General features: G+C 43.1%; 1 protein-coding gene across 2 annotated transcripts in view; it reads left to right on the plus strand.

Moving 5' to 3' along the window:
• Positions 1–14,790, plus strand: part of LOC310707292 (cytochrome P450 2J5-like) — an 85,443-nt gene that overhangs the window by 5,337 nt on the left and 65,316 nt on the right. Inside the window, exons 3-7 of one of the 2 annotated variants that reach the window (XM_083504307.1) lie at positions 6,796–6,945; positions 7,148–7,308; positions 10,561–10,737; positions 13,357–13,498; positions 14,548–14,735. In XM_083504307.1, the coding sequence (XP_083360433.1) occupies positions 6,796–6,945; positions 7,148–7,308; positions 10,561–10,737; positions 13,357–13,498; positions 14,548–14,735 (818 nt within the window). The remainder of the gene's footprint in view (positions 1–6,795; positions 6,946–7,147; positions 7,309–10,560; positions 10,738–13,356; positions 13,499–14,547; positions 14,736–14,790) is intronic. The other variant, XM_083504306.1, reaches the window with a different exon arrangement.

Consider the following 14,790-nt stretch of genomic DNA (forward strand, 5'->3'; position numbering starts at 1 on the left):
CATTCCTTCAGCCAGCAAAAAGCTGCTGACTCATTATAAAGTTTTAAGTCCGGCAGGGCAAACCCCCCTCTGTCTTTAACATCAGTAAGAATCTTAAATTTTATTCTGGGCTTTTTGCCCTGCCAGACAAATCTAGATATATCTCTTTGCCACTTCTTGAAGCAATCCATCTTATCAATAATTTGCAGTGATTGGAACAAAAATAACATTCTCGGCAATACATTCATCTTAATGACAGCAATTTGACCCAGCAAGGAAAGCTTCAGATTCGTCCAGATTTCTAGATCTTTTTTCACCTCTGACCAGCATTTCTCATAGTTGTCTTTAAATAAGTTCACATTCTTGGATGTCATATTCACCCCCAAGTATTTTACCTTCTTTACTAGTGTTAAGTCTGTCTCTTTCTGAAATCTCTCTTTCTCTATTGGCGTCAATTTTTTCTCCAAAACCTTAGTTTTCAATTTATTCAATTTAAAGCCTGCCACCTGACCAAAATCCTGGATTACTTCTAGGGCCTTCTTAGTGCTTAATATCGGCTCCTGTAATGTCATAACAAGATCATCTGCAAAAGCTTTACGTTTATATTGTTTAACTCCGACCTGAATACCCTGAATCAAATGGTCCCTTCTGATCATCTTTAGCAAAACCTCCAGGACCGAAATAAAAAGTAATGGGGAGATTGGGCAACCTTGTCGTGTTCCTTTCTCTATTTTAAACTCTTCTGTAACCATATTGTTTACAATCAATTTAGCTTTTTGTTCAGAACATATCACACCTATACCATTTTCAAAGTTTTGTCCAACCCCCATCCCCTGAAGATTTTTCTTCATAAAACTCCAGGAAATATTGTCAAAGGCTTTCTCTGCATCTATAAAAATCAAGACTGCTTTTGTGTTAATGTTCACCTGCAGCTTTTCTAAAATGTTAATTATATTCCTCGTATTGTCCGATAGATGTCTTCCAGGGAGAAAGCCAGCCTGGTCTTTATGTATCACCTCTGCCAAAACTTTTTTCAGTCTTCTAGCCAAAATGTCTGCAAAGATTTTGTAATCCACATTAAGTAGGGATGTGGGGCGATAGTTCTTAAGTTGTGTCTTTTCAGACTCAGTTTTCGGTATAAGTGTGATATACGCTTTTTTCCACGTCTCCAGTGCCTTTTTCCCCTCCATAATTTCATTGCAAACCTCCTTTAGTGGTTGAATTAAATAGTCTTTCAAAGTTCTGTAGTACTTGGAGGTTAGTCCATCAGGCCCTGGAGATTTGCCCAGTTGCATATTCTGAATCGCGCCTTCCACCTCTTGTTCAGTTATTTTGTAGTTCAATGATACCTTATTTTCTTGAGAAATTTTTTGTAATCCATTAGTTTTCAAAAATTGATCAATTTTTGACTCAGTCTGCGGCCCTTGTGTATAGAATTGTTTAAAATATCTCTGGAAGCAGCTTCTAATCTCCTGTGGATTCTGTATATTCTTTCCGTCCACTTCAAGATTGGTAACCGTGCTTAGCTTTTGTCTCTTCTTCAGCTGCCATGCTAACAGCTTCCCACATTTATTGGCTGATTCGAAGGTCTTTTGTCTCATCTGTTTAACTTTCCATTCAATGTCCTGATTTATCATTTTCATGTATTGTACTTGATATAACTTAATTTCTCTCAATATCTCTTGTGATTTTGGTTTAGCTCTAAGTTTTTTCTCTCCTTCTCTTATTTTCTCCAAAATCTTCTCTTTTTTCTCATTTTGAGTTCTCCTTTTTATTGCATTTTGCTGGATCAAAAACCCTCTCATTAGAGCTTTGCTTGCGTCCCAGATTGTTCTTTTTTCCACTGTAGTCTTCAAATTTATCTCAAAATAGTCTTTTATAATTTTTTGGGACTTCTTGATAATTTCTGGATCTCTAAGCAAGGCGTCGTTCATCCTCCATCTAAAGGAACCAGTCAATGTTGGTTTCATTTCCATTTTCACAGGGTTATGGTCGGAGCAGGTTTTTGGGCAGATTTCCACTTTTCGGATCCTAGGAGCCATTCCTCTGGTTATCCAGATTTGGTCAATCCTTGTCCAAGTCTTTTGGGCTTCAGAAAAGAATGTCCCCTCTCTGCCTAGGGGGTTCTTAGTTCTCCAAATGTCAATTAAATCCATATTGTCTGTCATTTCAAAAAAGGTTTTTGGTAGTCTTCCGTCTTTTGTCACCACTTGTCTTTCTGACTTATCCATATTTGTCGATACCACTCCATTCATGTCTCCAAACATAATGATGTTAAAGTCCATAAAATCCAACAATGTCTCATGCAGTTTCTTGTAAAATTCTGATTTCCCCTCATTTGGTGCATATATCCCTACTATCAAAAATTTTTCACCTTGGAATTGTATTTCAATAGCCACAAATCTTCCTTGGTCATCTTTGAAGACGAATTTAGGTGATAAACTTTCTTTTGCATAGATCACCACTCCTCTCTTTTTAACTTTGTCTGATGAAATAAATTTTTGTCCTAATCTTTTGTTAATTAGTACTTTCCTGTGTGTTCTAATCACATGGGTTTCTTGCAAACATATGAAGTCCAATTTTTCCTTTTTCAATAAGTGGAATTTTTTTCCCCTCTTGTCAGGGGAATTCAGGCCTCGAATGTTCCAACTTAATACCTGCAGAGACATTGTGTGGTTATTCTGCTTCTCCTCCAACTGCTCCCAATGCTTGTTCTTGGTCTGTGGGTAGTCTCACTTCTGGTTTGTCCAGTACCAATGGCGGCTTTGCTAGGTCCAAAACTCCTGGTTTTAATTTTGGTTCTTTTCTCTCTGCCTCTTTTTGTAATTCTTCCTCGTGATCCTTCAGGAATCTCTTTTTGTCCTCCTCTGATCTTATCTTCACCTTTTTCCCTCTGTAAGTAAACGATAACCCCTGGAGAAATTCCCACCTGAAGATGACACTGTTTCTTCTTAACAGATTCACCAGGTCTCCGTAGTTAGCTCTGAGGTCCAATATATATTTTGAAATATCTTTAAAAATTTCTATCCTGGAATCCTCTATTTCCAATGATTTCTGGTAATGTAGGCCCAGTATTTTATCTCTCTCTTCTTTGGATCTGAGTGTAATCAAACAGTCTCTTACTTTGTTCTTTCTTCCCCCTTTGTTCTCTTTGTCAAGTCTGAAGGCTGTCTTTATCTTGAAATCTTTCTCTGGATCAAGGCCCCAGAATTCTTCAAATTCCTGTGTAAGAAAGTCACTCAATTTTCCTTCTTCCAATTCCGGTACCGCCCTGATCCTTAAATTAGCCTGTTTATCTTTCAATTCAATTAAGGACAACTGTGCCTTATGGTCTTCTAATTGCTTATTGTTGTTGTTTAGTCGTTTAGTCGTGTCCGACTCTTCGTGACCCCATGGACCAGAGCACGCCAGGCACTTCTGTCCTCCACTGCCTCCCGCAGTTTGATCAAACTCATGCTAGTAGCTTCAAGAACACCATCCAACCATCTCATTCTCTGTCGTCCCCTTCTCCTTGTGCCCTCCATCTTTCCCAACATCAGGGTCTTTTCCAGGGAGTCTTCTCTTCTCATGAGGTGGCCAAAGTATTGGAGCCTCAGCTTCACGATCTGTCCTTCCAGTGAGCGCTCAGGGCTGATTTCCTTCAGAATGGAGAGGTTGGATCTTCTTGCAGTCCATGGGACTCTCAAGAGTCTCCTCCAGCACCTTATTGCTTATTAATTGGCTGTAATTTTCCTTCTACCGCCAGCACCTTTTCTTTAGCCTCATCGGCAATCTTCCTTGTCAGTTTAGATTCCTGAAGCAGTCGGTCAATGGCCTGAGTATTGGAGCTGATAGTTGTAGTATTTAAGTCAATTTTAGCTGACAGTTTTTCCAAGGCTCCAAATATTTTGTCTAATGATGCGTTTAATGTCTCTTCAGCACCCGTACTTTTTGCTCCAGGCTGCCCAGTATCTTCTTTTTCTAAGACAGGAGGTGCTACTATTGATTGTCTTCGTTGCTGCAATCTAGTTTTTATCCTTGTAGGCTGGGGTTTTTCCTGATCCATTACTTTATCTTTAGAATTCAAGGTCGCTCACACAGTTCAAGCTTCCTTTCTAGTGAGAAAGTTTCTAAACCAGCTGTAATGGAAAATCCCCAGCTATATCCCAGGCCTCCTCTAGGGGAACACCTTGGCAACAATGTTACTTTCAAGGCAACTTTTCCAAAAGCAGTCCTGCCCTTTATAACTTTCACTTTTTCAATAAAAGGCAACAGTTCAATAATAGGCAACAATTGCAAGGAGTCCTTTCCAGTTCACATGCAGAGTATTCACCAACAGTTACAAATGTTTATAAGCGGTGCAACACTTTCTCACTGTCTCTGGCAGACCAATATCAGGGATTAGGCAGTGGTCTTTTTTCCTCACTTTTTAAAATCCTTAAGTCCAAAGTTTCCTTCTCCCCCTCACTCCAAGAGGGAGTTCTTGTATCTGGCATTAAAATTTTGACTCCTCTGTTCTGCTTCTCCAGCTCTAGCTTCAAAAGTCTTTGCTTTAATCCTATTTACAAAAACCAGAAGACGGACTTCCTTTTTGCGCCTTCCCGCTTCAGTGCCAAATTCAAGTTCGCTGCGTCGATCAAAGGCAAGCCAAACCTTTGATCTCCCGATTTTTAAACAGTCTTACTCATGGGTTATAATTTAGAAGCCAAATTTTCAAAGGAAAAAGGTCAGCGCTCTCCGGCAACAGCTGCGCGGCTTCACTCCACGGAAGTAGCAATCGACTCTCAGCACCGCGCCACCCCCGTTCCGCTCCGGAGCCCCTCGCGGGGTCCCTTCGCTACTTGGGGGGCGCTTCTGGCACCCGCCGAGTCCCACGGCCGCAGGCTTCTCCCGCCTGCGGTTTTTGGACGGGTCCCCACTGCGCCGTAGCGGTAAGACCCCAGGTTCCGCGGAGCTTCTCCTCCAGATCAGAAGGAGACCGCCATTGCCATTGGCGCCACCTCCGAAAGTGCTAAGTAAGTCAGATTATCCTCTATCAGGACCAGGGCCTTCTCAGTAATGGCTCCAACCTGGTGGAATGCTCAGTCCCATGAGACCAGGGCCCTGCAGGATTTAACTTCCTTCCGCAGGGCCTGTGTTGTTGTTGTTTAGTCATTTAGTCGTGTCCAACTCTTCGTGACCCCATGAACCAGAGCACGCCAGGCACTCCTGTCTTCCACTGCCTCCCGCAGTTTGGTCAAACTCATGCTGGTAGCTTCAAGAACACTGTCCAACCATCTCATCCTCTGTCGTCCCCGTCTCCTTGTGCCCTCCATCTTTCCCAACATCAGGGTCTTTTCCAGGGAGTCTTCTCTTCTCATAAGGTGGCCAAAGTATCGGAGCCTCAGCTTCACGATCTGTCCTTCCAGTGAGCACTCAGGGCTGATTTCCTTAAGAATGCCTGTAAGACAGAGTTATTCTGCCTGGCTTTCAATTTGAATTTAGCCTGGTCTTTTATTCCCCTTCCTCCCCTCCCCTTTTTATGAAGACTACCCACTCTGGGATCCCACAGCTAATTCTCCCCTGGTCTCCTCTCTGGCCCAAATAGGACTAATTTAGCCAGCTAGTCCTGGTGATCATCTAATGTTTATTGGCTGGATTTCCCCCCTAAATTGATTTTTGAATTCTGAATTTATTGTTATTCACGTTTTATACGGTATTTTATGCTGTTTTTTGTTGCATCAATTAAGTGTTTTAAATTTGCTGTTAGCTGCCCTGAGCCCAGTTTTCTGAACTGGGAAGGGTGGGGTATAAATAAAAAATTATTATTTATCATAAAAGGTTTTAAAACAGTACAAAAACCAACAACAACTAAATATGGGTTAAAACAATAAAAGGTATACACCTATTGAAGTGACCTTTGTACACGACTGGGAAAGCTTGTTGGGGGGAAAATGTCTTCCTTTTTGGGGGGAAAGTGCAGAGTCATATTCTGAATGCAGTTCCAAAGAACAGGGACATTCACTCTGAAAGACACAATGTGAGTTACTGTGGGGCTGGCCTGCCCAATAATTCCCATCACTAACTCCACAGTTTATTACTGGTGCTAAGTGCTCCTCCAGAAAACGTTTTTTAATTGCACATTCATAATGATTTGTGCTCATAATACTTTCAAGGTGGTTATATCCAACTCCATTGTCAATACTATTTATGCCTGCAAAGATTTTGAGTTCTCATCCTGAAGCAAAGTTCTTAACCTGAAACACTATTTTTGGGTTAGCGGAGTCTGTAACCTGAAAGGTATGTAACCTGAAGTGTATGTAACCTGAGGTACCACTGTACAATATTAAAAAATAACCCATAGTTATTTACTTGTTGTATATTCATTATTTTACACCCAGTTTTATATCTTGTGATCCCATTTCCTGTAGGCAATGATTTTCCATCCTAATTTAGCAAGAGAGAAAGAAAAAAGCTCCTTCCATTTCCACCACTTCCATTGTTTTCCCAATAGCATCACCAGAAGCTTGATAGATAGAAGTGAAATTTGATCGTGACGGCCTTCCATGGAAAGATCTAAACTTGTCGACATCACACTGTATCAGATACCAGTTTTCTCTTCAAAAATCAAAACGGTAGAGCTGTCAAGAAGTCTCACTTTTTACTGATACTGTAAAGTGCGGATGCATGTGACGTCATTCTGAGCGTTTGCACATGTGTGAGCGGCAAAACCCTGAAGTAACCTGTTCCGTTACTTCCGGGTCGCAGTGGGAGGCAACCTGAAAAGATTTAAGATTTAACCCAAAGCGACTTTAACCCGAGGTATGATTGTTGTTATTTCTCACTGATTTTCCATAGGTATTGCATTATCAAATGGTCACACCTGGAGGCAACAGAGACGCTTTGTTGTAGTCACTCTGCAGAAGCTGTGGCGGGAAAAGAAAGGCATGGAGCACCAAGTAGCAGAGGAGGCCCATCAGCTCGTGGAGGCTTTTGCACATTCAAAGGGTATGTGATGCTAAGTGATGGTGCTGAGCTGGCGTATGAAGATATATTTGTGTCCTACCTCTGTCCATTTTAGAAAGGAATGTGATATGCTTTTCTTGGTTCCTAATGGGGATCCCAGCAATTTCTCTTGACCACCATGAACTCCCACTCTCAGTATGAACTGGACCAGCTGAGCTAACATTAGTATAACTTTATTTTGCAGGACAGCCACTTGACCCCTCCATGCCCATCACTACTTCCGTCTCCAACGTGATATGTGCTGTGGCTTTTGGGCACCGGTTTGCTCTTGAAGATGAACGATTCCAGAAGCTGATAGAAGCCATAGAATTTATCCTACAATTTGTATGTAGCTTTGGTTATGCTGTGAGTAGTCATTTCCATTCCTGCCAAAGGGCTTTAATACCTCCCAAGGGCTTTAATACCACAAATCAATATTCTGATAGAGGGTTGGAGAAGTGAGATCAGGTTTAAATTGATCTGAGATAAGGGCCACTTACTATCTCACAGCCTGATCCATTGCTCATGATTATCATTGAGATAAAAAACACACCAAACCCCCCCATAAAAAACAACAAAAGAAGACTTTGTCCACTACAGGAGACTCTTTAGAGGGAAGATGGGACAAAAATGGAAAAATGACCTTGAGAACAGATCATCTAGAGCCTACCAAAGGGAACTCATGGAACTTTGAAGTGTCAGGCATAGCTCTAATGGCTTTAGCCCAAACGTAGCAGAGTTTTCCTGCACAGCGAAGAAGCTAGTTGAGGAGGAAATGACTAGTCAGCTAGACTCAGAATAACTATTTACAGGATTTATTAAAAGGAAAAAATAAAACCAGCAGAGTTTCTGCATACAAAACAAAGCAAAATAAATCCTTTCTTTCTCTCTGTCTCTCATAACCATACACAGCACTTCTACTCCTACTCCTAACACACCTAACACCAAACTGTGCTAGCATTTCTAGATAACAGGGTTGAGTTCTGGTCGTTAACCAATCAGAGTAAGTAGTTTCTAGGTCAAGCAGACCTTGGCTTTCTGCCAAGAGTAAATTGACACTGCCTTGAGTTAATTGTGTGAAGCCAGAATCTGTAAGTTCCCATGAGAATCAATTAACAGAAACTGAACAGAACAGAGGTGAACAAAATAATCTTCTCAAGAAGGGAATTACATACTTTTGTTGCCATCATAGAAAGCTAAATGTGTCTACTCTATACCCACCTAGCAGTGGCAATCATGGTGAGGCCCCTGCAGCCACCACTTGGCTGGAATTTTTTTTTAATGAAAGAGAGACCAGCAACTCAAGCACTATCGCTATTGCTGAGGAAAGCAGCCCCCTTCTGCTAAACTCTTTCCTCAAATTTAAGTTCAGTTCTCCATATTTGGATACAATAAAGGAACTGGAGGCCCCTCGACTGTCCTCGGGTCCAGTATTGGACCACTTTGACCGGATATCTCCAGCCGATGTGGACAGATTCCTCCAAGCTGGAAAGCCCACCACCTGTCCTCTTGACCCGTGCCCGTCTTGGCTGATTAGAGCGTGTCCAGACGAGGTGCGGGGCCCCCTGGGGGATATCATCAATTTGTCCCTTGGCACCGGGATATTCCCAGGGGAACTGAAGGAGGCGGTGGTGCGTCCGCTCTTAAAGAAAACATCATTAGATCCCTCAGATCTATCCAATTACTGCCCGGTCTCGAATCTTCCATTCCTGGGTAAGGTGATTGAGAGAGCGGTTGCTGAACAGCTTGGTAGGTTTCTGGATGAAACATCTGCTCTGGATCCATTCCAGTCTGGCTTCCACGCTGGTCATGGGACCGAGACGGCTCTGGTTGCCCTAACAGATGATCTCCGCAGGCAGCTGGATTGAGGCGGGTCGGGGCTGCTGATTCTTCTAGATCTGTCAGCAGCCTTTGACATGGTCGATCACGAACTCCTGGACCACCGCCTTGCCGACGTGGGGATCCAGGGCACAGTCCTTCAATGGCTGCGCTCATTTCTCTCTGGTCGGGGACAGAGGGTGGCGCTTGGGGGGGAATTGTCATCACGCCACCCCTTGGTGTGTGGAGTGCCTCAGGGTGCAATTCTCTCCCCGATGCTTTTAAACATCTTTATGCGCCCCCTCGCCCAGCTTGTCCTGAGTTTTGGGCTGGGTTGCCATCAGTATGCTGATGACACCCTACTCTATCTGTTGATGGATGGCCATCCTGACTCGGTCCCAGACACACTGACCAGATGTCTGGAAGCTGTGGCTGGATGGTTACGTGCGAGCTGGTTGAAGTTAAATCCTTTGAAGACAGAGGTCCTCTGGCTGGGGCGGGACGATATGGGATCGAGGGGGCAACTCCCATCTCTTGCGGGGGTGCAATTAGTGCCAGCACCGTCCGTTAAGAGTTTGGGTGTAATCTTCGATACCTCCCTCTCTATGGAGGCGCAGATTACAGCTATAACAAAGGCGGCATTTTTTCACCTCCGCCAAGCTAAGCAGTTGGCCCCTTATCTCTCTCGTCCTGACCTAGCCACTGTGATCCATGCGACGGTCACCTCCAGACTGGATTATTGTAACTCGCTCTACGTGGGGCTGCCCTTGAGACTGACCCAGAAACTCCAGCGGGTGCAGAATGCCGCGGCCAGACTCCTTATGGGGTCTTCGCTGCGAGAGCACATTCATCCGGTACTATACCAGCTGTACAGGATCAGGTTCAAGGTGCTGGTTTTAACCTTTAAAGCCCTATACGGCCTAGGACCCTCGTACCTACGGGACCGCCTCTCCTGGTATGCCCCACAGAGAAACCTACGGTCTGCAAATAATAACATCCTCAAGGTCCCAGGCCTCAGAGTGGTTAGGCTGGCCTCAACTAGAGGCAGGGCCTTCTCGGCTGCGGCTCCAAACTGGTGGAATGCTCTGTCACAAGAGACTAGGGCCCTGCGGGACCTGACATCTTTCCACAGGGCCTGCAAGACAGAGTTGTTCCGCCAGGCTTTTGGTCAGGGCGCAGCCTGACTCCCTCCTCTGGCAACCTGCACAGAATTTTGCTTAACTGGTTGCCATCAATTTGATTTAATTAATTTTTATAATGAAATATTTTTAGATTGTGTGACTGTTTGACCGATTATTTGATTGTTGTTAGCCGCCCTGAGCCCGGCTTCGGCTGGGGAGGGCGGGATATAAATAAAATTTATTACTATTCTTATTATTATATTTCTACATCCATTCCTAATCTGTAAAAAGAAAAAAAGTACTCATGAAACTTACCATATTTGAATTTTCCCCCATCCCTATTCTCCACCCACCTCCAAGTACCACAAACGGGCACTAACTTGTTCCAGGAGAGGTCCTGAGATAGTGCCCAGTTTTGAAATTATGCCGGGGAGCTGGAAAAATATTTTGAGCCATACTTTTCTTTCACATTTTCATCTAGGGGTAATTCACAGAATCCAATCATTGTGGGATTCCAGAGAAGCTATAGACACCTTCCTTCTTCTTAGTGAGACTCAAACTAATATGCTAGCCCTGAAGAATAATGCAGATCATGTTTTATAAGTGCAATTCCAAAGCACAAATGGTTTGAGCAAGCTTCCTCATGGTAATGGCAGCATTTCTGCTATCTTTCCTTTAGCTTTATGAAATGCTCCCATGGCTCATGAAACATCTCCCAGGGCCCCACAAGAAGGCTTTCTCCTGCTCGGAGATGGTGCATTCATTTGCAAAGGAGGAGATAGAGAAGCATAAGGAGAATCAGTCCCTGTATGAGCCACAAGATCTCATTGATTTCTATCTACTTCAGATGGAGAAAGTAAGTATCTGCTTGAAACCAAATGATGCTCATCCAAGGAATCATTATATTCCATGTTATGAGTGAACAGAGAGAGGAGCTGAGGGAAGTCTGGGGGGTGGGGATGGGAGGGCTGGTTTTCTTTTCGGGGAGGGGAAAATAGGGGGGTGAATGAGGATGATACGTTTTTGATTAATTGTTATGTTGAAATCTTTAATAATAAATAAATAAATAAATATAAGTGAATACTAATCTCTTGCCAGGACACCAATACCTCTCTCTGCCCCCCCCCATTCCATTTTAATTGCTAAAGTGAGTTGACATCCTTCCTTGGGCATCTACTAAAATAGCTAGGAAAGGATAGATATTTTCATGTACAAATGTGGATGCAAATGAGTATCTGCTTCAAAACTGTAGGCAGCTCATTCAAGGAATCATTATATTCCCTGTTATATGTGAATACTAATCCCTTGCCTGGAAACCAGTACAGTGGTACCTTGGTTCTCAAACTTAATCCGTTCCAGAAGTCTGTTCCAAAATCAAAGTGTTCCAAAACTGAGGCATGCTTTCCCATAGAAAGTAATGGAAACCGAATCCATTCCAGACTTTTATAAACAACCCCTAAAACAGCAATTTAACATGATTTTTTCTATCTAATGAGGCCATTGATCCATAAAATGAAAGCAGTAATCACTGTACTGTACTATAAAATAAATAAAACAGTATTGTGGATGATAACAATTAAATTTAAAATTCTTTCTTACCTGTGCTGATGATAGTCATTGTTTGGATGGTGGGTTTTTATCCATTTCCTTAGTCACACAATCAATCAATCAATCAATCAATCATAAAATGAAGAACAAGCTACAGTCACAAAAATGAAAAAGCCACACAAACAAAAAAGGCAAAAAAATAGCAAAAACAAAAGCACCAAATATAAGCTCCAAATATCACCTCATGACACTTCAATCGGAAATGGAAGGCTTTGATTACAATGGGGGGGGGGGCACAAATTAGCAGCGCAACAGTGAAAATGGAAGCTCAGGAGCACATTCAGATTCCGAAGCAAAGTTCGTAAACTGAAACATTGACTTCCAGGTTTGCAGCATTCAAGTTCCAAGTTGTTCGGGAACTAAGCTGTTCGAAAACCGAGGTACCACTGTATCTTTTTTTCTGAATCTCAGTTGAAAATCACATTGAGTTCCCTCCAAATATTTTTCATAGTCAATTTAGTTGCTCAAGTGGGCTGACATCCATCCATAAGCAAATATAGAAATGTCTAGGAAATGTGAGTGTAAAGGCGTGGAAACTAAAGTGTGTTAAGGGGTCTTGCTTTGGAGCATTTTTTGGATTGATGTTTATCTGACATTCAAATGTGGACTGAGAAAACAGAAAATCCAAAACAAAATATTCTTAAACTAAACTGAGGATGCCTCCATGAAGTTTTAGATTTATTTTTCTGTCAAACGAGTGTGTTGGTAATAGTAGCCTGTTGGTTTTTGGTGAGTTTACCAGAAGTCTGGTAGGGACTTCTGACAGGAGCTTTACAATATTGTTTTTGATAGCGAAGCCTACCTCATGTATTTGACCTTCTTGTTCCGATAGACCTTTCCAGAAGAATGTGTAGCCTCCTTTTTCTTCCTTCAGTTGTCCCTTGCCTGCTCTTTGAGTCTCTTGAAGCACTGCAATATTGATGTTAAAATGTCACATCTCTCTTGCAATGATGGCAGTTCTGTGTTCAGGATGCTCATTATCTGTGTTATATCTGTCCATATATTCCGTGTTCCAAAGTTCAATTGTCTTTTACCACCGCTGGGTGGTGACCCCACTCGGCGTGGTAATCCAGTCAGGGAAAAAGAGAGGCAGACTATGTTTAGGGCACCTTTTCTAGCCCCTCCCCCATTTTGGAGTGAGCAGAGTAGATCCTAAAAAGGGCTGCTCAGTCATGGATACAGCTGCCGAGCTGCTCAACTGCCTTGTTCCTTGAGTCAGAATGACTGAATCTGTAACCATCGCCCATGTGCTGTTTCATGACTAAGGGCTTCCACATTTCACAATCCTGCTCCTGTTACCATATGCTGATCACCATGGAACTTTTGGTATTTGGGTTTGGGATTTGTTTTTTGGAAGACGCCTGTACATGAATTTGTTTTATGTCTGTAGATCAGTGCACACTGACCAATGAACAGTCTTCGCAGTAAGGCTCTGTTCTGATGGCATGAGTTGTCATGGCGACCAGTAAATTCCATTGTAACATACCGCTTGTTATCACCTGCCTGTTCTGCCGTTGATGACTTCTTGGATCATTCTTTGTCTAGCTCCTCCCCTTTGACCTTACCGCCTTGGGTGACCCTGCTGGGAGTATGAGATTCCCCATGGCTTCACTCACAAGTGTCATAGGAATGTGCAAGCTCACTCACCACAAAAAGGTGATGATCCAGTGCGTGAGGGCAGCAAAAGCAGGGGGGAGGGCGTGGCAGCAGCTTCCCATTTCACCTTAGGCACTATAAGAGGATACCCCACCTCTCATGAAGCATGTGTGGGTGGTATGGTAATAAGTGGGGGAAGGAAGATAAAGTGCTGAAGGACAGAATGTAATGCATGTAAATGACATGTCACTTTCCCCATTTTCAACACCAGAGCAGGAATGACCCAGAGTCCACCTATGAGGAAGAAAACTTGGCCCAGTGCATTTTTGACCTCTTTGTAGGAGGGTCGGACACAAGTACGTGTTCTCTGAAATGGGCACTCCTCCTCCTGGCAAGTCATCCAGATATCCAAGGTGAGAGAGGAGAGCCAGGGCTTCTCTTGACCACTAGGGTGGAGCATAGTTCTTTAAAGGTTTCATAAGGAAGCCTACAATAGTAGGGTTGGAAGGGACCCCAAGGGACTTCTAATACAACCCCCTGCAATGCAGGAATCAACACATTCCCCCCTACAGTTTGATACCATACCACAACCTGTACCTGTTTTGTTTTGCAAATCTGCTAGCAGTTTCTTTATGCAGCAAATGTACTAGAATGCCCCTGCTGTGAGATAAGTGACTGAGCCTCATTCCTGCCTCTCCGTGCTCCATTACATGAGGGATGCGGGTGGCACTGTGGTCTAAAGCACTGAGCCTCTAAGGATTGCTGATTAGAAGGTTGGCAGTTTGAATCCATAAGGCAGGTGAGCTCCTGTTGCTCTGTCCCAGCTTCTGCCAACGTAGTTCGAAAGCATGCCAGTGTAAGTAAACAGGTAGTGCTGCGGTGGGAAGGTAATCAGTATTTCTGTGTGCTCTGGCACTCATCATGGTGTCCAGTTGTGCCAGAAGTGGTTTAGTCATGCTGGCCACATGACCCGGAATGCTGTCTGTGGATAAACACCAGCTCCCTAGGCCTGAAAGCGAGATGAGCGAAGCACCCCATAGTCTCCTTTGATTGGACTTAACCTTCTAGGGGTCCTTTACCTTTACCTTTATATAAGTGATGCTAGCCAAAGATCAGATGAGGAAATGAGTATTACTGAAACTAAGTAGGAAATATTGAGGGCTGGGGGTGGAGAATGAATAGATGACAACCTTTGATCCAAGCCCTTCAGCAAATCCAGCCAGCTCTGGTAACCAGAAACAACTGCGATGAACTTCACTTTCAGCCTTTTCACACCTGGGATCTAGAGTGGGGAAGAACCATGTACACAGACGAGCTCTTTGGAGGACCAGGTGACCTAAAAATGCAAGAAACGGGGACTCATTCACAGAGATTTATGGAATATGTTCAAGGGAATTAAATGTCCATCTGAAATTAAATGCAGTATTCACAATAAAACTTCTGTTTCCACCATTTTCTTCAGATAAAATGCACAAGGAAATAGAAGATGTCATAGGTTCTGCTCACTCAATCTGCTATCAAGACAAGAAGAAACTGCCCTACACTAATGCTGTGATTCATGAAATACAGCGCTTTAAATATGTCAGTTTTTGGGGGTTCCCTAGGCAATGTACAAAGGATTTCAAGCTGCGTGGTTTTCTCATTCCCAAGGTATAACAGTGTGATATAGCTGCACTCCTGTAGCCCAAGAGCAAAGAGCAGCAGA

This window comes from Podarcis liolepis (assembly GCF_965112155.1).
Source record: "Podarcis liolepis genome assembly, chromosome: 5".
NCBI lineage: Eukaryota > Metazoa > Chordata > Lepidosauria > Squamata > Lacertidae > Podarcis > Podarcis liolepis.